At 40.0% G+C, this 27,990-nt stretch overlaps 2 protein-coding genes across 3 annotated transcripts in view; one reads left to right on the top strand and one right to left on the bottom strand.

Moving 5' to 3' along the window:
- The window catches only part of SMAP1 (small ArfGAP 1), a 369,562-nt gene extending 355,775 nt beyond the window's left edge, over positions 1 to 13,787 (top strand). For both annotated transcript variants that reach the window (XM_089681336.1, XM_089681337.1), the window contains one exon: positions 11,286 to 13,787. In XM_089681336.1, coding sequence (XP_089537462.1) covers positions 11,286 to 11,423 — 138 coding nt within the window. In that variant the 3' untranslated portion in view covers positions 11,424 to 13,787. The remainder of the gene's footprint in view (positions 1 to 11,285) is intronic.
- Positions 10,521 to 27,990, bottom strand: part of B3GAT2 (beta-1,3-glucuronyltransferase 2) — a 203,236-nt gene continuing 185,766 nt past the window's right edge. Inside the window, exons 3-4 of the mRNA XM_089681338.1 lie at positions 13,802 to 13,950; positions 10,521 to 12,861 (exon numbers count right to left, since the gene is read on the bottom strand). Of these exons, the coding sequence (XP_089537464.1) occupies positions 12,775 to 12,861; positions 13,802 to 13,950 (236 nt within the window). The 3' untranslated portion in view covers positions 10,521 to 12,774. The remainder of the gene's footprint in view (positions 12,862 to 13,801; positions 13,951 to 27,990) is intronic.

Below are 27,990 nucleotides of genomic sequence, written 5' to 3' on the forward strand. Positions count from 1 at the left end.
GTTTATGAAAAAAAATAATATAAGCCTTTAATATCACTTTACGGTTAGAGGCGGTGAATTGTGGAAAATATAGCCCTAAACCATAGTGTCCCCAGCTTATTAGTCTGCTGCCAAATCTATGGTGTACAGAGGGGTGGGAGAAATGTATCAGTCCATAAACATACTGTGTGTGTGTATATATATATATATATATATATATATATATATATATATATATATATATATATATATATATATATATATATTACATATTATGTTTTGGAAATGCATTTAGGTTAGCTGCTATGTGCTGTGGTAAAAGAAATCTGTGAATCCTTTATAAACAACTGCATTTCTGCCTTAGTTAAGCTTCATTCATCTGGAACCTTCTCATGAAAAATCTGGCCTGTTGACATTGCTGGATAGCACATAACAGTTGTTGCTGTGGAAATAAAGGTTGTTGCCCTAGTGTTTAGGGTTGCATTTTAAATTAACTGAAAGTATTATTATGAACAGCAGTTTTATTTTGCATTGAAATTTTTATTTTTTTATATTTTTTATTTTCTTTTGCTAATTAGTGTTACTTTACGTGCCTAGTAAATCTAAACTGCATCTGAGATTTAACGTTTAAATGGCTTAGGTTCAGTTGTATATACTGCAAAATTGCATAGTTTATAGGGAGATTAAAATTGCATCCTAACATGTATCCACAAAGTAATTCTAAATTTGTAATTTAAAAAACTCTGTAGGCATGCTAGAACACCTAGAGATTGCTTTATGTTTGTAACAGATTTATTGGTAATAATCGGTAAATACTCATTTTCTGACCGTGCATCTACTGCATAGTAACTTTTAGACTAGCTGTTCACCTTGTTCAATCAATTCTTCAATCATCTTTCACTGCTTTCTAATACCACAAGTAGAAGCATTACATCCAGATGTGCACAACCTCTGTGAAACCCTGCAAAATCTGTAAAGACACCCCCCAATCATGAACAAATCGAATCAGCAATCTGTTGATTGGGTCACCCCAGAGAAGATTTTCATGCCTCTAAAACTCTTTGCTGAACACTTTCTAGTGGGCACAGAGTTGACTAAAAAGTGGTCTGTTCCTGTAGTTGACGCTGCTATTTCAGTCTTAAACAAACATTTCATTCATTGAAGATGTTCCTTCAAAAATTCTAAAGATATAAAGTTTGACAAGCTCCTCCAAAGGCTCTTTTTACTCTTTCAGGCAACAACCCTGCAACGAGCACTTCCTGCAATTTCAGTATGTCAAACTGCAGTAAACTGGACTACGCCAATGAACAACCAAAATGATCCTGTATTCCAGGACCATGTTTTAATGGAGCAATTACAGGAATTGCCTTCTGCTTTGCTTTTTTGTGTGGCTACCCTAGAATATGTGATGGGATAAGTTTCCAGAATGTCCATAATCTTCATTTGAAATGCACAGAATCCTGTGGCACAAAGCCTGGGCAGCAGAAGCTGCCTAAATCACACACATGCACTTTCAAGGCAGACATCTTTTTGAAAAGGCACTTGATCAATTTATCAAAGGTGTCACAGGAGTGAAGGTTTTACTTCCACAGTAGAAGATTAATCCCCCCTCCCTTCTCGAGCCTCTGTCTCCCCAAAATGCAGAGCATTTAACTGCTTTAGTTAGGCTTCAGCTTCAAATACCTTAAAGCCTTCCTAGTCAATGCAAGGCATGAACCACAAATCCCACCAAGTTTTCCTCACAGCCCTCTTCTCAATAAAGGGGTACCCTCACTCCCAAGAATGGGGGCATATTTGTAACAGCTTGCAACTCTCTGCATGAGACTTTGCAGAGCTGTGGGTTCAGTTAGTGATTTCAGAGGGATACAAGCTGCTTTCTTCTCTCAACTCAACCAAAAACTGACCAAGGAAAGTCACATTTGCAGAATGACCTGGCATCTATTGTTCCACAGAATAGTTGTACCAGTACCACCACACGATAGGTTCAAAGGATCCTATTCAAACCTGTTCACGATACCAAAGGCCAGCAGGCGTATTCGTCCTATTATTGACCTAACTCTCCTCAACAAATATCCTCAAATTCCAAAATTTTGGAAGGAGCACCAGACATAAGGATAGGAGTCCAAATTAATTTATTAGTTTGTATTAAAAAAATAGCCAATCCATTTCAGGGGTCAGAGAAACTGCTTTATCAGGGCTTCACATAAAAGAAGAATCTTGAATGAACTCAGAATAGAGCTTTCCTGTGTGGATCTGTGCAGGGAAGCTATTTGCTGGATCAGGAGCGTTACTGGCCAACAGTATCTGTGTGAGCATTTTAGATACTGAAAATACTCTATTATCTTTTGGTCTGGCGCTCCTTCCATTTCCTGTTTGTCCCACTGCCATTTGGCCTATCCTCCAATCCAAACAGTATTAGTAAAGGTCCTATCACCTGCTCTTGCCCTTCTCAAAGCTCAATGCATCCAGGTTACAGGTTATCTGGATGCCCTTTTCCTGAAGCACTCATCCACCTTTCAGCTGTTTGCAAATGCCCACGTGCCAATTCGAATGCTCCAGGCTTTCAACTGAGTAATTTTCAAAAATCTGCTCTTCAGCATTCTCTTTGCCTGGAATACTGGGGTCTGATCTTGGACACATCTGAAGCAAAGGTCTTTCTTCCATAGAAGAAGATTCTAGAAAATTGAGGTCAAAGAGGCATCCCACAATGAGATTCTCATTCATGAGAGTCCTATACCTCATGGTAACCTCCTTCAAGGTCGTACCATTTGCCCAATTTCATTCAAGACCTTTCCAGCACAACATCTTTTTTGACCTGGAAAAACCAAGTGCCTTCTCTCAACCTACTAGCTAAGCAAGGAATTTCCTAAATTAGAAAATCTACAACCCAGCCTTAACAATAGGGAAGTCTTTCCTTCCTTATCACTGGAAAGTGATAATAGATGCCAGTCTTTCAGGCTGGGGAGGAGTGTTTCAGTACGTCATCGGTAGAAGCCAAGTTACCCATAAATAATCCTGGCACTCAAAGTAATAAAAATATGTGCAACACTGGACCTTTTTTCTGCAAGGACATCCGATCAGGATCAGATAGTTTAAGAGCATTAGCGTTTTTACAGTAAAAAAAAAAAGCCAATAAAAGCTGTTCAGAGCACTTTAGTAGCATGTAGGAGCGTTCAGCGTTTTCTGCTGGAATAACACTCCCAAAAACTCTACAAACATTTTTTTCTGCTCCTAAACACTGAGGCTTGAAAAACACTACTAGCCTAAAACAGTGTGCATGGACACATAGGGATAAAAAATGCTGATAACAGCTTCTAGGAGCTTAAAAAAAAAACGCTAGTGTGCTTGAAGCATAAACCTTTGAAGAGGTCCTTTACTTATAAAGTGAGTGCTTTTCCTTTTAGAGTTTATTTGGTTTGTGGTAAGCATGGAGACTTTAAGCCTTTGTTTTGTGAATTGTAGGCTGGACTCAGTAATGTGTGTTTTTTTGCACAGGTAAGGATTCACTATCTTTTTGTTTAACAATTTTTATACAGGCAGACATCATGGCGTTTACTACAAGTATCGAATATACATTAAGTCAAATCTTTTTTTTTTTTTTTTTTTTTTTTCTGTTCTTATAGGGCTTGGAACGTTTAGAACCCCTGTGTCACGATCTGGGTCAGGTTCAGAGACCAGTTGCTATAGCAGTGTAAGGCTTACCTTAAACCAGCAGGATAGGTACACAGGCAGGTCACCATGGGAAATCACGCAGGCTCACCTGAGGTGCGGGGTCTCAGCATTAACCGGTTTTCACCAGAGCTCCTAATGGTGGAGATGGATTTGGCTGCGTGTCAATACCAGGTCGCAGATCTCAGGATCACCCCACCAGGGAATGAGCAAGCCGGTAACCGATAGCGGATCGTACAGATTAGGGATAAGCAGAAGCAGAGTCAAACAAGCCAGGGGTCAGTCACAGATGGTAATGGATAAGGATGAGACGAAATCGTGGTCAGGAACAAGCCAAAGGTCGGTAGCGGAGGTGTAGACAGCAGCAGGAACAATAAGCAGGATATTGGCTGGTAAGGCACAATAATCTGGCAACCAGGAAGTGCAGAGACATGGCTTTTATAGGAACTTCATGGGAGGAGCAAGGAGTTTAAGGTTCAAGACAAAACAAGGCAAAGGCAGGATCATCCAAAGAATTGTCCAGGGAGCTGTCCAGCATTCCAGGTGGCTCAGTAAGAAGAAACACTGTCTCTCACCGCAGAAGGCCCAGGTTCGGTTCCAGGCTCTGACACCCTGTCAAGATTTACCGCTATCTATGTCCCTGTTGGGGATATTCACCCTTTGTTTGTCCTAATGACCATTTTTACAGAGACAGAAAGTGATAGGAAATTCTAATTTTACAGTTGAATAGGTGATAAGGGGAAGTCTTCTGATGTGGACATCTGTTCCAGTGAGGCTCCTAAAGGGGATTTGCTCTCATTTTGGGACAATTTCCTTTCATTTATTTTGTCTCTGAGATAGAAGGTGAAAGGAAAATCTGCCCAATGGGTTAAAAAAAAAAACAAAACCTGACTGGGGTTGTAACCTTTCCCTACCATATTCAAATTAAAAGATGGATATACCGGTACTTTAGGAAAAGCATTTGCATCTTCAGGCAAAGTGCCTCCAACAATAGGCAATGTTGTTGTGGAGTGGCTGGGATACTCATATGCATTTGCTGCCTATTTCTGTCTTTATTTAGTAATGTGCTATAGATGTAAATAAGGAGCCAGATTTTCCACTGTCATAAATAACTGATATTGTCCAAAATATGTGATTCTTGATTTCTGCCTTTCAGATACTGTATAACTGAACTAAATCCTGTCCCTTGCGTGTTTAGGTTTGTTGGTTCTTTAAGTAATATTTGTGTCTGAGTGTATGTGTTGTCTGTAGCTGTTACTAGAAACAAATTCCTGAGATTTGTCCTGACAAACAACGCACCGCCCTTGTGACTACACAGTCATTATTATAAATGCTTTGCTAATTCTCCTTTGAGGAAATGTATATTGGCACAGCTTTTTATCTAAGTTGCCATGTTTTTACTTATCTTTTCTCTGAAATTAATTTAGAGAAAAGGAAATATCTGCCCTTTATGATCTAAATTGAATAGTTCTTGTACAGATTACAGATGCATTAACGGTTATCAATCACACTTAAAGGCTTCTATCACAAAGAGGTGAAACTGTATTGTCATTAACCTCCAGATTGTCAAAGGAGGAATATCTGATGGGATTCTGCCAAAAAGAATAGCATTTTTCAAATTGCCCACTTACAGCCCCTTATCTTGCTATTTTCAAATTGCTTATTCACAGAATTGACAGTGCTGTTTGATTAACTGGTCCCCTTGAAAATAATATTCATCGGGTAATAGTGTTTGGAGGAAGATTAGATGTGGCCATCCTTTATGCCCTTCAGGCCTTACGTCAAGCTTCGCTTGTATTTTTGATAATCTTCCCTTATGATAAGGGGACTGTATCTGACATAAGCAGCTGAGTGAAAGAGAAGATCATTTTACCATTCAGTAGCAGGTTGTATTAGTTAAATTGGAACAGAAACATTGTGCTCACACTCAGTCACTAGGCGAGTCATTTTCAGTAATATAGAAGGTTTAAAAGATAACCTGAACAGCTCATTTTTTTGTTCAGGTGCAGTTTTTAAACTGTTAGCCATAATATCCTGCTATTCTACTTTTGTAATGGTCATACTAGTCTGCAATCCTGCAATGGTGCAACAATGCATTCTATACCTTTTAAATATGTTTGTTCTTATTGCTTGATGTGTTTTTCTACTCCTCACTTATGTCTTCCAGCACTTGGAATATGTTTTTTTTTTTCTGTAAAGCAGGTATACAGATATACACATACACAGACGTTATATATAGGAGGTCATGATACATTGCAAAGTAGCACATCACTGATTTTCCCATGTGTTGTAGAGTCCTTTCCACAGTCCTTTGGTGAGTTGCATTGGATCACTTGGAATGCCAAAAAGGTACATTAATGTGAAGGAGTTTAGTCACGCTAATGAGAGGTTTTGTCTTGTCTATTACAAGAAATCTTTAGTCTACATTAAATATTTTACCTGAAAGTAGATTGTGACTTTCCCAGAAACCAAGTCAAGCTATTTTGTTAGTGATGTGTACATATTCAAATACATCACACAACAACATGAGAATAGAAGTGATACTTGTGTAGGCTACAACCTGTTTTCCCAAACTTTCCTCACTTGTGTGCAACCATCTCAATCATTGTAGTGTTTTAGTCACACTGGTACTTTGGAAATGACCGCATCTCTTCATCCTATGCTGCCAGTGGAAGATGCACATACTGTTTTGCAATGCTTCCATCTGCCCACTGGTAGCTGTCACTAAATATATTCTCCTACAGGACAGTTCTGCACATAAGTGCAGCGTAATTTTTGAAATGTTGCAGGCATTTCTGTTGGTACAGCGCAGCAGGTTTTTTGCCCCATAGGCTTCAATGGAAATGTACCAGAAACACACGGAAAATGCATACATTTGTGTGTTTAGTGTGTTTTTGGCAGTGTTGTGTACAAAATCCAGTCTCCTACAAAAAAGCATGAAGCATGAAAAACACACAAGGTAGCACTACAAAAATGCACTGAAAAACATATCATGTAGCAGCACTAGTGTGAATCTAGGCCTAATGTATTTTAAATGCAGCTAGTTTAAAGATTTGATCAATAGCTGCCTTTTCTAATCTTCTGTATAATTTAACTCAGACTTGGAGAGGGAGCTTCAGATCTAGATCTAACCCCTAACCCCAGAAACCACTAAGCAGCTGATCCACTCCCTCATCCTATCACGACTCGACTACTGCAACTCCCTCCTCACTGGCCTGCCTCGCCACAGGCTATCCCCGCTTCAGTCGATCCTGAATACGGCAGCCAGACTCATTCACCTTTCCAACCGCTCTGTTTCTGCCACCCCCCTCTGCCAATCCCTCCACTGGCTTCCGATTGCCCAGCGGATCAAATTCAAAATCCTAACACTGACGTACAAAGCTGTCCATCATACTGCCCCAATCTACATCACCAACCTAATATCCAAGTACCACCCTACACGGACTCTCCGCTCCTCACAAGATCTCCTTCTCTCTAGTTCCCTAGTCTCCTCCTCTCATGCCCGCCTCCAGGACTTCTCCAGGGCATCACCCATACTCTGGAACTCCCTACCCCAATCCATCAGACTATCACCTACACTCCTTTAGGCGCACCCTGAAAACCCACCTCTTCAGGGAAGCCTACCCCACCCCCTGCTAATTCCCCACCTCCTCCACTCTTCCTACCACTCCATCCCCCACAGCTATTTCCTCCTGTACCACTATTCCCTCCCTCCTAGATTGTAAGCTCCAAGGAGCAGGGCCCTCAATCCCCTCATGTTTTGCATTGTATTGTTCTGTCACATGTTCTGTCTCCCATTGTAATGTACAGCGCTGAGCGAACTGTTGGCGCTTTATAAATACTGTATAATAATAATTTGGTGTGCAGGGGAAGACAGTGAGCAGAGGGATGACCTCATCAGTGTGCTGCTTCTCCTTTATTTTACAATCGCTAAGAGCTGGGGGCAAGGTGATGACCTAGCCATATTAGCTGCAGTAGAAGTCACCAATCTGCCTGTGTATACCCACTGGTTCACAATTACAGGTTATATGACTTTGTCATAATCTGCGTCACTTATAAAACCAATATTTCCCTAACTTTGTTGAACTGCATTCTGGTTCTGGGTTGGTGAGTCAAAGAACTAAAGCCACAGGCAGCCAGAAAACTAACCTATTTGTGTAAAAGTAGTTTTCTAAGTACACATTTCTTTTAAAATCTTAATGTGACTACCATTCAAAAATAAAGTTGACCTTGCCAGCCAATACCAGGGACTACAGAATGCCAACATGTACATTTGAAGTAAAGAAAAAAAAACTAAACCTCAGGATAAGCATAAAAGCCAGTCAACTAGCATTCAAATGAAGGTCACTCATGGCTGCCCCTGTGATATCGGGGTTTGTGTGTGGTGCGGAAGGGGGTCCTGCAAGACTCCAAAATGTTGCTTTTGCTGTAAGTATGTGATTGCTTAATAAAGCTTTGGACCAGTACTGGAGATCTTCGATGTGCTGGTGACATTCTTCTTTGATTCCTCTTGGTTCCAGCCGATGATCTCTGCAGCACCTGCTTACACATACAGCCATTTCTTAATGCAACAGCGTGTGCATTGGGATCGTGCAATTTTATTTCTACCTAAATTTACATAATGGCATGGCCCTTGCACTTTGACACTCCATATATCCAGCAGACTAGACTCCAGCCATCCAGTTTGTTTTTTTTGTTCATTCATTGTATTTTGACAGCTGCACTCATCACTGTTAGAATACACTGATCAGCAAATGCAGCTGTTGATTGAGAAAATTTTTTAAATTAGTCATTGTCATCTAATTCACAAAAAAAAAATTTGTGCAGACTAGTTATAATAATCTGTTTATGGTTTTAGTTAAAATAGCCAAACGTAATGTATTTTTTTAAATTTTCTTTTAATCTTTCCATGAGCTCTTTTAAAAAAAGAATGGTTTCAGTGCCCAACTCAGAACTTCATGATTATCCCTGTTATCAATGGTTCACATGTCCCTAGAGAACAAAAATAGAATGCCTGGGTTTGTTATGGCAGGGAGAAGAAAGAAAAGAAGAAAGGATCATTGAAGCACACCAGACTTGTTTTATAATTCGCTGCTTTGTTTTATATTGTAACGTTTCAGTTGGTTGCAACGCCTTCATAAAAAGGAGGTAAAGCAGCAAGTTATAAAGCAAGCTTAGTCCGCTTAGCCTTGGACTGTGGCTGGGGAGATCACAGTGAGAAACTGAGATAAAATCTTGTTTGTCTCTGAAGGATTACTGGCTTTGTAGCTGAAATATAGGCATATTACACTGGCTTTGGAGTTGACATATAGGTGTCTTTCAGTACAACTAGATTGTGGGATATTGCTATAGACTTCATGTGCACTGAACTCTAAGAAGCAGGGGCTTATTTAGCTCCATTTCTAAGTGCATTCAATGTGCCATTCCTTACCAATCTTGTCCATTGTTTCTGATCTTTTCCTTTTTTTGATTATATGTAAACCAGTGCTGAAGTAGACTTTCTGCAATAAAATTAGTGCTTCTAGCCATAAGCAATGATTACAAAGGTTTTTTGAAGCCTGGAAGAAAAATATTTAGATGATACAAATGCCTATATAGTGTGAGTGTGTTAGCTGTTCTATAAAATATTGAGTGGCACTTCAAGCACACTGCTACATACATTTGCTGTTTTACCTGCCAAAAAATTTAATTCCTTACACCTATTCTTGGGATTTACTGTATCACACTACACAATTGCTGCAGCAGAAAATACATGCCACTTGCTGAATTGTACATTGCAGTTAGGATGAGTAAATCTTTTGACTGGCAATACAGAATTACAGATCCTTTCCCAAGTAAAGCAATAAGCATACCTGTATATTTAACTCTGTTTTTGACCGGGCTTCACTTTAGCCAGTTTTGAACTTTCGTAGTGCAGTCCATTTCCCAATAAACTTAACCAAAGTACACAGGACATACAGTATGGCTGGCCATACATTATACAATTATCTGGAGATTTTTGGTTTAGATTTACCAAAAACCATATAATAGGAGGACAATCCTAAACAACACTTTCAGTTGTAGCCAATTAGGCAGGCCCTTGCATTACACAGTTGAAGGTAAATCTAAAGGGAATTGGCCAGAAAATTGGAAGATAATTGTATAATGTATGGCCAGCCTTAGTCTCACTCCCTATCTCTGCCACTCCCCTTTCTGGAAAATCCCAACTGTCAATATGACAGCTGGGTCTTGCTTTCTATCACAGCAGAGGCTGCAACCTATGCCTGTTGATTTAATAGAAAATTGAAACATTTTTGCAAGCAGATATCACCAAAAGAAAGCTGTGTTTGTTTTGGAAAAAATCATGACGTATGTTTTACTTTATTAGTTATTTTTGAACAAGTCGCATAGCAGAAATGTAAACCTTTTGCTGGTCCATAAGAGCTGAACAGGTGCACGTGCTAGTAATATACAATTTATAATCACTTGTCTGCTTAAAGCTCTTTTGATTGGGAAGAGTGCAGGATGGTATTATCACTTTGTCTGCATCATTTTTACTTTTGTTATTGTTAAAAAGTGTTATTTGTATGCATTTGTAATATTTAATAGGAAAAGTGTTAGAGCTTGTTAATCCTGGGCTTTGAATGTAGGAATATGGAGTTCATGTTCTAAAAACAATACTAACCATTTGCAACCATTCTTAATAAGCATTGTGCTTGGAAGTACCTTACCAACAGTAATGCTAACTGCTTTCTTCTTCACGTTGTAATTCAGGTCAATTCTAGTGGACCTTCTAAACACATCTAAAGACTCGCCTTAAATCCAGATGTCTTAACTGTGCAAGTCCAGTGTGAACATATCCTTGGTTACAGCATTCATAGAAAGTAACAAACTTGTGCTTACAATAATTTATTTCCGCAAATGAGACAATAATAGGCAAGACCTAGTAGGCACTATATGAAAAATCATGTGTACATTTTTTGTCTTCACAGGCTTCTATTAAAAGAATAAATAATTGCCAGATGATCATCCTGTCTGATTTTTATGTAACAGTATAATCTTTTAATGATAGCCAGATTTTAGTAAAACTAATGTCCAATTATCAAATGATAATCACTTCACATGCCTGACGAAGGGTCCTGTGCAGCTCTGAAACGTTGCATTTGTTTTGTGATGTGATCTTTCTGCAATAAAAGCCTTTTGGATTACATTTGGAGATCCTTGGTGTGCTGGCGAATATGTGCATTTATCCAATTATCAAATGACACCAGTGACATAAGTAGATTTTAGAAAGGAAACAAAGAATTTTGTAACAGAGGTAAGGCTGCAGTGATATTTAGAAGAATATAATTGGTGAACAAGACTATAAAGATGCAATTGTAAAGGGTTCCACAATGACAAAAGTTACATATAAAGGTAAAGTAATTTTGATAGAGGTTTGCTGGTAATGTTTCCCATGTATGATGTACTAGTTCTGAACTTTATAGATTGCTGTAATGTGAGGATTGTGGATGCCACAGAAATTTGTAGTGACAAGGCTGTTTTAAATGGAACAGCTTCTAAGTGTCACAAAATAATGTCAGCTATGCACTAGAAATCCACACAGCTGCTGGTTGTGCTTGTGTTTAACTGCAACATTCTATTCTTGTGCTTCACAGATGAATCAGCAGATGAGTGCAATGAATCTGAATGGAGCAAGCAATATGATGGGATTTGGTCAGCCAGCCAACACTGTCGGAACGGGATGGTCAGGGAATGCTGCTGGTCAGACTCTAAGTACACAACTGTGGAAATGAGAACAGCCCATGAGACTTCAAGAGGATCCATTTGACATTCCTTGCTTTAATGCACACCAATACCCCTTGTTTTAAATATGTATATATTAAACTCTCTCTCTTCCAAATGTTAATAAAGAGGCTTGTCCAGTCACCTTGTCAGGTCTGATAGTAGTGGAAAAAGGTACATTTACATATCAACAATTTTTCATGATTTTTTAAATGTTTATAAACCTACGTGTTTTAACATGTTGTTTTATTGTGCTATGGTTTAAAGGGACTGGATATAATTGGAGTTTTCCAATTTCCTAATACGATATCTAGCACCCAATCCCAAATTACCCTTTGGTTATTCAAAATAAAAAGCTGGTCATACCAAGGTATGATTACTGTATCAGATTGATTGTAAATGTATCATCAGACACCTCTACTTGTGTATCTTTTTGGATGTTCATTTATCATTAGCTGTGATGTACTTAAGGTGTGCTGAACAAGTACCACCATACATGAAAGCAACATAAGTCTGGATGGTGTACCTTAAAAAAAATTTGGGGGTAAGATAATGGAACTGACAAACTTCTGTTTACATCAGAGCTAAAAATATAATGTAATAATGTGTACAAGTTTCACTCTTGGACTTATTTCACTCTTCCGTGAAGTAAACACAGGTCTTTCCATAAAAGGCACATCCAGATTTATGCCAGTGATCGTGTTTACATTTTAAGGTGCCTAGTATTAATGAGATGTTTTCTCCCATGTATTCTATGAACCTACAGATTGTTTGTATTTAATGCAGCCCTTCAGGCTATATAGTTTATTACTTAGTACCGACAAGGCAAATGGTTAATCTGTGTGCTGTAGTTTTGTAAGTGGAATGTTCTGTAAAATAAGTAACCATTTACTTTCATCATGTAGGGCCAAATCAACACACTTCCAAATTATCCTGCTGCTGGTTTGTCTGATGGTGACACATGCAGTCGATGTACAAAAAAACATACAAGCTGTAAAATATCAAACACAACACAGGCGGGGCACATTTAATATTGACTTCAGGCAGAATTAGTTGATCCTTGGATTATGGAGTATATGTCCAGTTAAGCTTTGAAGCCATGGCATAGCTCATTTGTTCTCCTTAGTCCTGCATTAGAAGTGTGGGGTGCACTCCCAGCACCTGGAGTCTGTGGCCCAGTAGCTTCTCTGGTTTAAGTGTCTTTTGTTCTCCGTATTCCAGTGACTTGAAGCTTTGGCTGAAAGCCAAGCCATGATCAATATGGGTGAAGGAGTGGCAGCTCTTTAATCATCTTTTAAGGTCCACATCTAAGGATCCATATGGTGCCCACTTTTCAGGATTCCACGTGATGACATTTGACTATCATACCTCAATTTTAATTGTATCCTTAGGATGTTTGGGCTCATTCGCTAGATTTACCTTTTCTGTTCGTGTATGCCACACTAGAACCTGAAAGGAAAGTTTCACAGAACAGTTACTATTTTCATAATATGCTGCTTTTTAAAAAAAAATGAACACACACTTAATCCTCAATATGTGTGGCTCACTCTAGATCTTTTTGAAGTGGAATAAAACATGTTTTGGAAAAGGGGAAAGATGAGGAATCATACCAACAAACGTGGGGCTTGTGAGGGTGTATTTCATCTCTGACAAGCATATATTAGTCAACCCTGTCCATAACTTCATTGTTTGAATTACAACCCTTTTGGAATGTTTAAATTTCAATGCTATTGTGATTTTTTTTTTTCTGTTATTTCATACACTGCTAAGACCTGAACTACATGGTTGATTTTGATCTTGTGTTATTGAGCGGTTTAACCGTTTGCCTGCAGAAGCCTAATTTGCAGCACAAAGATTATAATTGTTGCAAGTATGGTGATCAAGGTAAATGTGGTTAGTAACTATACAGTTCCTCATGTAGTTTACATGGTTTAGATCAAATAAAATGTTTTGGTTTTAGTTTTTCATCAGAATTACTTTTATTTACTTTTAGTTTAATCCGTTTTGGCTGTCATTTTAATTTTCTGTTGTTTCTCATGATTGTATTCATGTCAAGAGCTGCAAATTTACAATACAAAAAACAGGCAGGTTAGGACAACATTGAGTTTTATCTTTTTCCCTTTTTTATCTTCATTTAATTTACCAGCAGTACAAATGCATTGTTAAAATTGATGCTTCTCTTGAAGCTTGTGAGGTTATAACCAATGTCTACATGGAGCCCAGAAATAGAACTTTTCCAGAGAAGAAAAAAACTTGATTTGACTCTGAACTTGTGTATTGTCCCAATGTCAACTTTAGAGATATGGACTGAATGTAGTAATGCATAAACTATGATGAACAAGGTATCTATGAAAAAATAAAATTCTGATGTCGCATTTGGAGGTTTTACCTTTGTGCAATTGTCGGCTTTTGGCTCAAGTTCTTCCACCTTGGTAATCTGCTTTAAAAAATCAGATTCTTGCATTCCTGGCTGAGAACCTCGTCGTTTAAATACGGCTTTTGGACTTGAAAGAATCACTTGAAGGCTGACAGCAAATCCTGGAACACAACAAAGATGAGAATAAGGAGACATTTTTATGGTTTGTTAAACAAAAAAAAAAAGTCACCTTGAAAAATGATAGTGTGCAAATTTTATATATAGGCAGTCACAAAGAGACAAAAAAAAAAAAAAACCAGAAGGTAAACGTGAAACACATATTTGTGTGTACTGTCAAAACTTTTCTCTTTGTTTTGGATAGGGCAGTAAACGACAAAAATTCTTAAGTTTAGGTTTTTTTTCAACTGTGTACATCCCCTTAATGTGTTTGTCCTTCATGTCCTGGCCAAAAATGCAACAGAAATTGAAAGAAATTCTCTAGTAGGTGAAGGGAATTTCCCTGTTCGTTGTCACAGAAACAAGCTTGCCTTTTGCTCAGATTATGACTGTAAATCCTTCAACTTCATCACTTTCTGTGTCAGGCACAATGGTCACCAGAGCAAATAAGAATAGTGAATCCCCCAGCAGGGTCATAGACCGCAATAAACACCTGGCAGTGGTACTAACCAGTCTCCACTTTATTCAAATAAAAAAAAATGCTATACATGCTTTAAAGAGTAACTCCACTTTTGTTGAGAAATAATCTCTTCTGGGTGATCAGCATACATTGCAAGGATTCCTACCGGTTTCTAAGTAATTCTAAATGGGAGTGACTTTTACACTGTCAGTCAGCTGATACATTTGCAGTGTTCTACTGATAACAGTGGGGTCTGAATCCCTTTAGAATTGATTAATCCTTTGGAAGTATTTCACAAACTGAATTATTTGTTGCAGTCAGTGCCTATAATCTGACCTGTATCTTAATGCAGACTTCTTGGAACACCTGAACAATGCACTTATCTATGAACCAATCACCCAAACAGGAAATTACATTTCTGAGAGCATTCCCTACACCAACTGTGTATAGAATGCCTCCAGGTTGCCGTATTACATTGAATTTTTACAAAATTCTAGCACTGCAGATTGAAAAGGAAAGATAATTTTTTAGTAACACTCAATTACAGTATGGCTTCTGTAGCAATTGTATATACTGTATACTTTTTATTGTTATTTTCTTTCCCCACTTTTAAAGGGATTGGGTAATTAGCAGTTATTTTATCAGCAGGTTTATGTAGAACAGTGGCTAGAACCAAACAACTTATATGTCTGTGTAAAGGCACAGGGTCCATAAAAAAAAATTTCTTGCTAATTCCGGACATTTTCATTCCTGTCGCACTTTAACAACACTTCCCAAATGAAATCTTTATCATTTTTTTTTTAGACAGATACAGTTTTCTTTTGGTGGTATTTAATCACCACTGGAATTTTTTATTTTTTTGCTATATAAATGAAAAAAATACCATTTTGGAGAAAACTGTTTTCTATAACCCCTGGCAAAAAGTATGGAATCACCACTTTTGGAAAATGTTCATTCAGTTGTTTGTATAATAAGAAAAAACAATCACAAACATGCATCACCACTATTTTCATTTAACATTCCAACCTTCTGGCTTTAAGAAACATTTTGAAAAAAAGAAAGAAATTTGTAGTCAATTGCAACTGTTTTTGCAGATCAAGCATCGGAAAAAAACATGGAATTACTCAATGTGAGAAAAATAGTATGGAGTCACCATGTACTTTACAGTTCAAAAACAAACATCTGCATCAGATTACAACTGCTAATTAGTCTGCAGTTAGAGTGCTTGCACACCTTGGTGAGCTGTAGCACCAAGCTGATTGACATGAATCATGGCTCCAACATGAGATGTCAGTTGAAACAAAGGAGAGGATTATTAAACTTCTCCAAGAAGGTAAATCACGGAATGTTGCAAAAGATGTTGGTTGTTCCCAGTCAGCTGTGTCTAAAATCTGGACCAAGTACAAATCAAATGGGAAGGTTGTAAAAGGAAAGCGTACTGGTAGACCAAGAAGGAGGTCAAAGCGTCAAGCTAGAAAACTTACAGCAATATGCCTTGAAAACAGAAAATGCACAACAAAACAACTGAGGGACAAATGGGCAGAAATTGGAGTCAGTGTCTGAGACTGAACTGTAAGACATCGCCTTAAGGAAATGGGATTTACATACAGAAAAAACAAACAAAAATCATAATTAACCACTTGCCCTCCCGAGGATTTACCCCCCTTCCTAACCAGGCCATTTTTTTCATTACAGCGCTGTTTTACTTTAACTGACAATTGTGCGGTCATGCAACTCTGCAACCAAATGAAATTTACGTCCTTCCCCCCACGAATTGAGCTTTCTTTCAGTGGTACTTGATCACCTGTGCGGTTTTTATTTTTGCTCTATAAAAAAAAAAAAAAAGACGATTTTGAGAAACATTTTTTGTCTTTTTGCTATTAAACATGGCCAGTAAAAAAATTTAATCGAATTTCGGCATAAATTTAGGCCAAAATGTATTCTGCTACATGTCTTTGCTAAAAATAATCCCAATACGGTTACAAATGGCAGTATAGATACTGGAATTTTTTTTTTATTTTTACTAGTAATGACGGCGATCAACGACTTACACCCCGGTCACATCAAAGCCGATTTTTAAATCATGAGACTTCAAAATCAGGTGACCTGCCGATTGTTTTGCGATTTGCAAGACATCTGACACAGATGTCTATGCAAATCGCAACAAAAGTAGTGCATGTACTACTTTAGAAATTGGTGCGGTTCTGACTAAGTCGGAACCACACTGATGTGACCGCTCTAATAGTGGGCGATAGGTGCAACTTGGCATACTACAGTGAAGGAAAGTGGTATTTGATCCCCTGCTGATTTTGAATGTTTGCCCACTCACAAAGAAATAATCAGTCTAAAAATCAAATGGTAGATATTTTGTAACACTGAGAGACAAAATAGCAACAAAAAAATTCAAAAGACATGCATGTCTAACAAATGATGCACTGATATGCATGTTCATGAGGGAAATAAGTATTTGATCCCCTTCACAAAACATGACTTAGTACTTGGTGGCAAATCTCTTGTTGGCAATCAGAGGTTAGACGTTTCCTGTAGTTGGCCACCAGGTTTGCACACATCTCAGGAAGAATTTTGGCCCACTCCTCTTAGCAGATCCTCTCCAAGTCATTAAGGTTTGGTGGCTGACGTTTGGCAACTCAAACTTTCAGCTCCCTCCACAGATTTTCAATCGGATTAAGGTCTGCAGACTAGCTAGGCTACTCCAGGACCTTAATGTGTTTCTTCTTGAGCCACTCCTTTGTTGCCTTGTCTGTGTGTTTTGGGTCATTGTCATGCTGGAACACCCATCCACGACCCATTTTCAATGCCCTGGCTGAGGGAAGAAGGTTATCACCCAAGATTTGACAGTACATTGCCCCGTCCATTGTCCTTTTGATGCGGTGCAGTTGTCCTGTCCCCTTAGCATAAAAACACCCGCAAAGCAGAATGTTTTCACCACCATGTTTAACAGTTGGGATGGTGTTCTTGGGGTCATAAGCAGAATTCCTCCTCCTCCAAACACAGCGAGTTGAGTTAATGCCAAAGAGCTCGATTTTGGTCTCATGTAACCACAACACTTTCAACCAGTCCTCCTCTGCATGATTCATATGTTCAGTGGCAAACTTCAGAAGGGCCTGGACATGTGCTTTCTTGAGCAGAGGGACCTTGAGGGCACTGCAGGATTTCAATCATTGTCGGCGTAGTGTGATACCAATTGTTTTCTTGGTGACTGTGGTCCCAGCTGCCTGGAGATCATTGACAAGATCCTCACGTGTAGTTCAAGGATGATTCCTCACTGTTCTCATTGTCATTGACACTCCATGAGGTGAGACCTTGCATGGTACACCAGACCTAGGGAGACTGACAGTTGTTTTGTGTTTCCTCCATTTGTGAATGATTGCACCAACTGTTGTCACCTTCTCACCAAGCTGCTTGGCGATACTTTGGTAGCCCAGTCCAGCCTTGTGTAGGTCTACAATCGTGTCCCTGACAGTCTTGGACAGCGCTTTGGTCTTTGCCATGGTGGAGAGTTTGGAATCTGATTGTTTGATTGTTCCTGTGGACAGGTGTCTTTTATACAGGTAACAAAATTAGATTAGCAGCACTCCCTTCAAGAGACTGCTCCTAATCTCAGCTTGTTACCTGTATGAAAGACACCTGGTAGCCAGAAATCCTGCAGAACGATAGGGGATCAAATACTTATTTCCCTCATGAACATGCAAATTGGTGCATAATTTGTTAGACATGCATTTCTTTTGAATTTTTTTGTTGCTATTCTGTCTCTGTGTTACAATACACCTAACTTTCAATTTTTAGGCTGATCATTTCTTTGTGAGTGGGCAAACATTTAAAATCAGCAGCGGATCAAGTACTTATTTCCTTCACTGTATTTGCAAGTCACCTGGCATGCAAATCGCACCTGATGTGACCGCCAGGGGCTTATAGCGGGACTGTGCCAGGCATTCTGACACTGGGGGGGAACTGACTTGGTGATCCCCAGTGACACCAATGCAATGATCAGTGCTAAAAAAAAGAAAGCACGGACGCTGTACTAATGGCACTGGGCAGGAAGGGGTTAACATGAGGGGAGATCAAAGGGTTAACTGTATGCTGGGCATGTTTTACTATAGGGCCATGTGTTTTTGCTTCACTGTAATCACACTGCTTTGCATGGCTGTGCTGTACACAGCCATGCAAAGCAGTGTGCACGAGCTGACAGGGAGAACTGTTTTGTTTACAGACCGTTCTCCCTGTCGGAGATGCTCGGCAATCACCGGGCAGCGGGGAGTAATCACCAGCCAGGACCCAGTGATTGACAGCCACAAATGGCGACGCTGGTAGAGTGCTTGCACGCACCTCCTACCCAAAAAATGCAAAATCACATACATACGTGATTTTGTGCACCCGTGTTGCCCTGTAGCAGTATATTTGCTATAGGGCGGTCGGGAAGCGGTTAATACCTAAACAGAAAAAAAAAACAAGGTTACAGTGTGCTAAAGAAAAGCAATCGTGGACTGTGGATGACTGGATGAAAGTGATATTCAGTGATGAATCACAAATCTGCATTGGGCAGGGTAATGATGCTGGAACCTTTGTTTGGTGCAGTTCCAATGAAATGTATAAAGACGACTGCCGGAAGAAAACATGCAAATTTCCACAATTATTATTATTATACAGGATTTATATAGTGCCAACAGTTTGCTCAGCGCTTTACAATATAAAGGGAGACAATACAGCAACAATACAGTTCAATACAAGAGGGATAGGAGGGCCCTGCTCCTTGGAGCTTACAATCATTGATGATATGGGGTTGCATGTCAGGTAAAGGTACGGGATGACAGTCATTAGGTCTTCAATAAATGCACAAGTGTATAATGAGATTTTGGACACTTTTCTTATTCCATCAGTTGAAAGGATGTTTGATGACATTTTTCAGGATGATAATGCATCTTGCCATAGGGCAAAATTCGTGAAAACTCCTTCAATAAAGGCATGTCACTGGCATGGCCTGCAATTAATCCGGACCTTAATCCAATTGAAAATCTATGGTGGAAATGAAAGAAAATGATACGTCTCCAAACTGCAAAGCTGATCTAGTAACTGCAATAAGAGAAAGTTGGAGCCGGATTGATGAAGAATACTGTTTGTCCATGCCTCAGAGAATTCAACCCAGAGGTGGTGCAACAAAGTACTAGTGGGGTACTGTATTGTTTTGGTTTTTTTTTTCATAATTCCACAATATTTTCCTCAGAATTTAGTCATTCCATATTTTTTTCCTTTGCTTGTTCTGCAGAAACAGTTGCAGCTGACTACAGTTTTCTTTCTTTTTTTTTTTCTTTTTTTAAAGTGTTTCCTAAAGCCAGAAGGTTGGAATGTTAAATGAAAATAGTTTTGAGGCATGTCTGTGATTAGTTTCTTCTCTATACAATTAAACAATTGAGGGAACATTTTCCAAGTGTGGTGATTGATAAGGGCCAATATGACTGGTGTGGAGATGATCATGGGCACTAACTCGTGTGTCAGTGATCAGGGATGCACTGTAGCTGGTCTGACGTTGATTAGGGACACAGTAACTGGTGTGGCGATGATCAGGGACAATATGACTGGTGTGGCAGTGATAAGGGACAATATGACTGGTGTGGAGATGATCATGGGCACTGTAACTCGTGTGTTGGTGATCAGGGATGCACTGTAGCTGCCTTTCAGTGATGGGCACTGAAAGGCAGCACTCAAATATGGCAGTGCTAGATGGCACTGACTGGCACTGATAGATCCAAGGGACACAGCGTACCACCAATCGCCGCACTGCGCGCCCCCCAGAACAAGAGAACTGCCTTGCGCCCGTCATGTCCTTATATGGTGGGCGGGAGGCAGTTAAGATGCATGGTGATTTTTGGAAGTTGTCATTTTTTGTCACAATTACTGGAAAATGAAATTAAATAAAATTTCAGTTACACCCCAAAATACATTCCGCTATGCCTCCTGAGTATGGGGATTCCACACGTGTAAAACTTTTTCACAGGCTAGATGCATAGAGGGGCCCAAAATCCAAGAAGCACCAGAACAGCTGAAACTCACACAAAACACCAGTTTGGACATAAAAAAATTCCAATGTATTCTCTGGCATAGTTAGCCTTTTGAATATGTTATTTTTCACCACGGGAAGTTTTTGGAAAATGCAGGAAGGGAAAAAAAAAAGAAAATGTATTTTTTGTTTCTAACACACATCCTAGGCATACTTTGAATTACACCCCAAAACACATTCTTCTCCTGAATATATGGTTTCAATATGTGTGAGACTTCTCCACAGCCTAGCCATATAGAGGGGCCCAAAATCCAAGAAAATGCCTTCAGGCTTTGTAGGGGCATAAATTACATAAATGTTTTTGGAGGCCCTGGAATTACGGGACAATGAAAACACCCACAAAATGACCGCATTTTGGAGAGTAAACACACCAAGGTATTTTTAAAAGGAATAATGAGTCTTTTGAAGACTTCATTTTTTTTGCCACAAGTTTTTGGAAAATGCGGAGAAAAAATATATATATTTTTTTTTAACACAAGGTTGGCAATTTAATAAGATATATCTGACACGCAGTATGAGCATACTTAGAAAAACACCCCAAAACACATTATGCCACTCCTCGCAAGTATGGCAATACCACGTGACAATTTTTCACTGTCTGGACTGATTATGTTGTGAGCATTGTATCTTGTGTATCACAGTATACAGTCACATCACTTAAAGCCATCCAAGTTCCTATAAGCCAAGCAAGCTTCGCCTACTGGTATATGACTGCCCCGAGGAATGCTGTGTTTCCTGGTCCAGTGTCTTGCAGAAACCTAATCAGATCGATGTGCAGGTGGGTCAGTTCAGGATGCACGCAAAGATATGGTCAGCAAAGAATCTGTCTAGGCAGCAGACAGAAACGTGGTCATTAACCACTTCCCGTCTAGCCGTTGTATATAAACGGACGGACGGTGGCAGTGCAGGAAAGGATGACCATTTATAAACTGCCTCCCCACACCCTGCTTGTGCGCGCTCCCTGGGAGGTCCCGGTCATATGATCACTGATTGGCCAATCCATGATCACATGCAGAGTAATAAGCAAGATGTCACTTGTGACATCATTGCTTACTACGTGTTAAATCTGTGAATGATCACAGAGGACACATGGTACAAGGTGCCACGATCGTGGCGTCGGACCCCAGACCTTCTCGCCAAAGTCTTGACCGAAGGACTAGCCGATCTAAAACCGCGATGTGACGTGCGTTTTCCTATGCACAAGTGACATCCCACCCGTGGGTAGATTATTATGCAGACAAGTCTGAGGATTGATTAGATATGAATTATGAAAGTGTATGCTAAACGGTTCATGAGATCTATTTTTCTGCTTTCCTGTGCGTCCAAGACAAGGCGAGTGACCCATCAAACTGTTCGCCTGCTCATCGTCCATCTGATGATATGTCCGGCTTTTATGCAAGTCTCTCATATTCCAAGATATGAGACATAGGGGAAAACATGGTTTTAACAGAGGTTATCTGATTCTGTCACCTACGCTGAGTTAGGTTTCATTAGGGTGGAATTTCTCTCAATTCCTGAGAAAGCTTGCCTTATCTCTTCCGAGGTGTGAAATGGTACAGCTTTCCAAGACAGCTAGGCACCAAGCTCAGAGATGCCTTGGCCTGCCAGTGACCCACAACAAGCACACACACACACGCTGGCCAAATGATTCTTCTCGGAGGGGGAGGGAGCGAGGGGAGAAAATGGATACTCTTAACAAAATGGAGTCTTCCTCCTTCACTGTGTGTTGTGCACGTTTGCGACACAAGGCTATTTACAACAGCCTTGTACCATGTGACAAGCTGTGACCAATCACAGTTCACACAGTAGTTCTCAATGGCTGCAAGAATGTAGGTAGAGAGGAGGAGAAATGATTGCTTTTACAGCCTTTTTTAGTGTAAAAAAAAAATCTTCATCACCCCCCCACAAGTAGTACAGTGTCACCATGGTGACACTGTACTGCTCGGGTGACAGTATGTTAAAAAAAATATATAAAAAAAGTTTAAAAATTATAATTTTTGGTTATAAACTAATTTGGGTTTTTTTTTTACTAAAAAGATAACGGAATACATTTTGGCCAAGATTTATGATGAAATACTATTTATTTGCTAAATTTTATAAGAAAAACACTTTTTTCAAAATGTTTGGAGTTTTTCATTTACATAGCAAAAAAAATTAAAATCACAGTGGTGAATAAATACCACCAAAATAAAGCTTTATCTGTCTCAAAAAAATGCTAAAAAATTAATATGGGTACAGTGTTGTATGACCGCATAATTGTCGTTCAAAGTGTGATAGCCCTGAAGGCTAAAAATTGGCCTGGACAGAAAGGGGGTAAAAGTGTCCGGACTGGAAGTGTATAAACAGACCAGGGTTAGTACAGGCAGCAGGCAGATACAAAACTGCACTGGTCTAGCTGCCATTGGGAACACATTAACTGGTGTAGTGATCAGAGACACTGTAACTGGTGTGGGGGTGATCAAGGACAATATGACTGTTGTGGCAGTGATAAGGGCCAATATGACTGGTGTGGAGATGATCATGGGCACTGTACCTCGTGTGTCGGTGATCAGGGATGCACTGTAGCTGGTCTGACATTGATTACGGACACAGTAACTGGTGTGGTTATTATCAGGGACAATATGACTGGTGTTGTGGTGATCAGAGGCAATATGACTGATTGTGTTGGTGATCAGGCACACTGAAACTGATGTGGCTGTGATTATGGACACTGTATCTGGTGTAGTGGGTGATTAGGGACAATGACTGGTATGGCAGTGATTGGGGACAATATGACTGGTGTGGCAATGATCATGGACACTGTAACTGATGTGGCAGTGATTAGGGACACTGTAACTGGTGTGGCAGTGATCAGGGAGACTGCAACTGGTATGGCGGTGATTAGACAATATGATTAATGTGATCAAAGACACTAGTGTGGCATGATCAGGGACAATGAGACTGGTGTGGCTGTGATCAGACACTGTAACTGATATGGCAGTGATTAGGGTCACTGTAACTGGTGTAGCAGTGATCAGGGACAGTAACTGGTGTGGTTATTAGGGACAATATGATTGGTGTGGTGGTAGTCAGGGACAATATGTCTGGTTTGATGGCGAGCATGGAAACTAACTGGTGTGAAGGTGGTTGGGGACAGTATGACTGGTTTGTAAGTGATCAGGGAAATGAACTGGTGTGACAGTAGTCAGGGACAATATGGTGTGATCAAGAACACCGTAACTGATATGGTGATCAGGGACAATATGACTGGTGTGGTGGTGGTTGGGGACAGTACGACTGGTTTTATAGTTATCAGGGAAACTAACTGGTGTGGCAGTAGTCAAGGACAATATGACTGGTCTGGTGGTGATCAGGGACAATATGACTAGTGCTGAGGTGATTTGGGACATTATGAGAAGGTGGCAGTGATTAGGGATACTGACTGGAAGCACTCATCTGGTGCATTTTACTGCTGTGACCATGAGATAATGGCTGGCAGCTCTGACATAAAGTGACTGGCCCTGGTACCATGTGATCACTATGACCAGTCACAGAGATCACACAATAGTAAGCATGGCATCATGAATGACCCCTTGTTTACTACTGTATCCTTAATCACTGTGATCACAGATCGAGCCACTGTGTGGTCCAGGGGGTGCGCGCTTCTGGGAGGATGTATGGGGACTTGAGAGCATTCACCTGGCTGGTTGTCTACATTGGGGAAAAAGTGGTTAAAGAGGACCTACAGTGTGGAAACTACCCATAAAGGGCAAGCTCTCTTTTCAAAGACAACAAATATTATACAACCCCAATTCAAAAAGAAAGTTGGGATGCTGTGTAAAATCTACATACAAACAGAATGCAATGATTTGCAAATTCATAAACCCATATTTTATTCACAAGAGAAAACACATCAAATGTTTAAATTGAGAAAGTGTACTTGTAGCACCCTCTAATGTGCTATAGGTACATTTATTATTGCATGACTCATGGTAACTGTGAGTCTGTGATTAGGTGGGGTTACTGCAGGTCAGGCTGGATGACTTAACAGGTTGGGACTCTGTTGCCTCCACATGGTTTTGGAGGACCATGGAACCTTCCAGAAGTCAGTAGGTAGAAGAGGTGGAGACCTAATTGCATGTTTATGAGAGTCTTACTAATCCCAGGCTTGGAGGCTCAGTGTGGTGAGAACCCATAAATATGGAAGAGTCAGGCTGGTAAGATAGTCTGGTGAAAGATGGAGTGCTGAGGAGACTATTGGTGACCTGGGAGGGGTCCCCTAGGTCTAGGGGGGCTGGGTTTGGGCTGGCTCAGGAGGTTCCATTCAGCATCAAGGCATGAACAGAATCAAGGCCTGGGAGCACTGTGAGCAAGGAGGACAGTGTGAGTACATCAGCACGACAAGGGCTTTACAAGGAGATAGACTGCCACATGTAGCAAGCATTCAAGCTGTGCTTAATCTTTTATCTTTGTCCTGGGAGATCTTCAGAGCAGCCAGGAGGGCTGGTAGTGTTGGCAGGCTGTAGAGCTGGGAGTAGTTCTACAGGGGAGAGGAGATATCTTTGCATGTACTTTGCTACTCAGTAGCAACTGAAAGTCAGATTAGCTTGTTGCAAAGAGTGGCCACTTTCAAGGAAAAGAACAGTCCGGAATCTGTTTCTCTAAGTAGGAAGGAAGCTGTCCTAGTGCAGGGGTAGGCAACCTGCTGCTCTCCAGCTGTTGCAGGGCTACAAGTTCCATCATGCCTCTGCAAGTCATAGCTGTAACTGTCAGTTTTGTAATGTTGCAATGCCTCATGGGAAATGTAGTTCCACAACAGCTAGAGAGCCGCAGGTTGCCTACCCTTGTCCTAGTGCATTGATTTAGTCAAGTTGGGCATCCCTATTACCCTATCCAAGTTATATCCTCTAAGGAAATAACAAAAACCAAGCTCATGAACTGTTAGCTGACTGTGGATGCAAGTCTGGAAAATGCATGTTGCCTGGTTGTGCAGAGCTTAGGGGGGCCTAGAATCACAGTGGCCCTCACTAGGGTAGCGATACATACTATTTTTAAGGGGGGAAAAAAAGGTAATTTTGAAATTGATGACAGCAACGTGTCTCAGTTATGACAGAGCAACAAAGATTTGGCAATGTAAATGAAACTAACAAGGAAGAGCTGGAAGAACATTCTGCAACTAATTAGGTTAATTGCCATCAGGTCAGTAACCTGACTGGGTATATAAAGAGCATCTTAGAAAGTTAGAGGGTTTGAGGAGTAAAGATAGGCAGAGGTTCACCAATCCGTAAAAAAAACTGTTTCAGAATAATGTTCCTCATAAAATTGCAAAGACTTTAAATATATCATCATAGATTATTTGTTGTCTGTGAAAAAAGAGCTTTATTGTCTGACCTGTAACAAGAAAAAGAGAGGAAGGCGCCTCTAAGTGCAGTAGTGACAATTTATTCAGTAAACAATGGAAAATTTGCACTTACAAGATAAACGGCTAAAAAGACTCATCTTGTGGTAATTAGATCCAGGTGGGACATCCAGCCGTCCAGCAGCAAACTATGCCTATAGGATCAGGAAGCAGAGTCCAGAATGTGCCCGTGCATCAAAAATGAAGCTTGAAGAGCAGAGTCAGATGTAGCAGGTGAAGGGGGCGGTAATGCATTTTGGAGCATGCTCAATAGGCTCCTTCTTTAGACATCCTGGCCTCTACTTCCTGATCCTATAGGCATAGTTGCTGCTGGATGTCCCACCTGGATCTAATTACCCCACGATGAGTCTCTTTAACCGTTTATTTTGTAAGTGAAAATTTTCCATTGTTTACTGAATAAATTGCCAATACTGCACTTAAAGGCGCCTTCCTCTCTTTTTCTTGGTACTGCATTAGAGCCTTGCTTCCACTCTAAGAAGAGCTGCCTATGTGTTACTGCTCCCATCCATCCATCCCTCATATCCATCTGGCACCTTTATCTTACAACTACAGAGGTTGGGCTCTAACAAGCGCGCCCTATACAATATACATTGTCTGACCTGTATGCTTTGATTGTCTGGGCCAAGTCACGGAAAGCTACAAAAGAGGATTTGGGGACAAAAGCAGTAATTTATACCATATGTAAAGTACACTTGTTGCTCAAATGAAGAATTTCAACTGACAGTGGATATGAAATGCAAACAACTAAAGGTGCACTTACCACAAATGTTGTTTCCTGATTACCCTAAAACCTGGGAGTGCTATTTTATGCAATTAAATGCGATTTCAGGGTGGATGTCCACCCTCTAACCCACTCCTCCTAACTCCTCATCTCCCTTTAATATTGATCAGTGAGTCTGCTCATGACATTCAATAAACAATAGTGAGGAGCAGGCCAAGGCAATGACTTCCCAGCTGAGTCTAGCTACCTGCATTACTACCACAAGCTTACTTTAAATATGATTTATAAAACACTCAAAATGCTACTCAGGTTGTTTCATATAATAATAATATAAATTGTTTCAGCGTTCTCATATAGTAACTATGTGATCAAATAACCTCCACTTATTCTGATAATCCTGCTCCTTTTTAAGCCAGGTAAACTTATTGTGTACCTCCTCCTCCCAATAAAACCCAGGTAGTAAACCACTTACTGTGTATTGTAACAAGTAAAAGGCTCTTGCATCGATACGTAACACTGTTTAAAGTGGTATCGTAGATCGCCCCTTTATGGAAGCACCATTTCCTTTTTTTTTTTTTTTTTTCTTTTTTTAACAATTTCACCTTCTGTGCCTTTGTATTGCACCTGTGTCACACTGAGTGCAGTTGCAGTGAACTGCAGGTTTGAATGCAAATGCATAGTGAGGGTAGGTTTGCTTTTTGTGCAGGCACAAGAGCCCATTCATTTGAATGGACTCCCTTGCCCCGGGACACGCAGGGAAGAAGTCCCTGCACTCCTTTGAAAAACGCAGCCCGCACGGGAACCTCGGTTCCCAGTACGGTTGCGATTTCCAGTGCGGGCAGCGTGCCATTAGAATTAATGGCACCCGCCCACGGGTCTGCACTTCTCTATGCGGATGGTGCGGCTGCACAGATTTTTGTGCGGATCCGCAGCGCCACCACCCGCACAGATGTGAACCAGGGGTAAATGTGCCTTTTCTTTTAATTTTGCAATAGATGAACTATGTGTTTAACTGTCTGAAGGGAAAGAAGAGCAGTTCTATTACAACACAAATACTGATAATGTGCATATAATATACTATTAGAATCTTAAAGATGGAAAATACTAGACGTGCAGAATGAAAACATTGTTTAATTTCATATCGTTAAGTTACTAATTTCGTTTTGTTGCATTTGTAATGAAATTCATTTAATTTAAAGATTTCTGTAAGTGAACTGAAAGCCTGATGAAAGTATGCAAGAATCTGTATTCAGGTTTGTTGTAATCCATACAATGTATATACCTGATTTTTAAGGGAATGATGATAGTTTTTCCAAATCATGATTGCCTGGTGATTATAAATAAAAAGAAAATCTATACCTAAGAGGGATGTGACCCTCTGATTGGCCTG

Source organism: Staurois parvus, unplaced genomic scaffold (assembly GCF_062004578.1).
Source record: "Staurois parvus isolate SC_StPar_1 unplaced genomic scaffold, SC_StPar_1.0 ptg000264l, whole genome shotgun sequence".
Lineage (NCBI taxonomy): Eukaryota > Metazoa > Chordata > Amphibia > Anura > Ranidae > Staurois > Staurois parvus.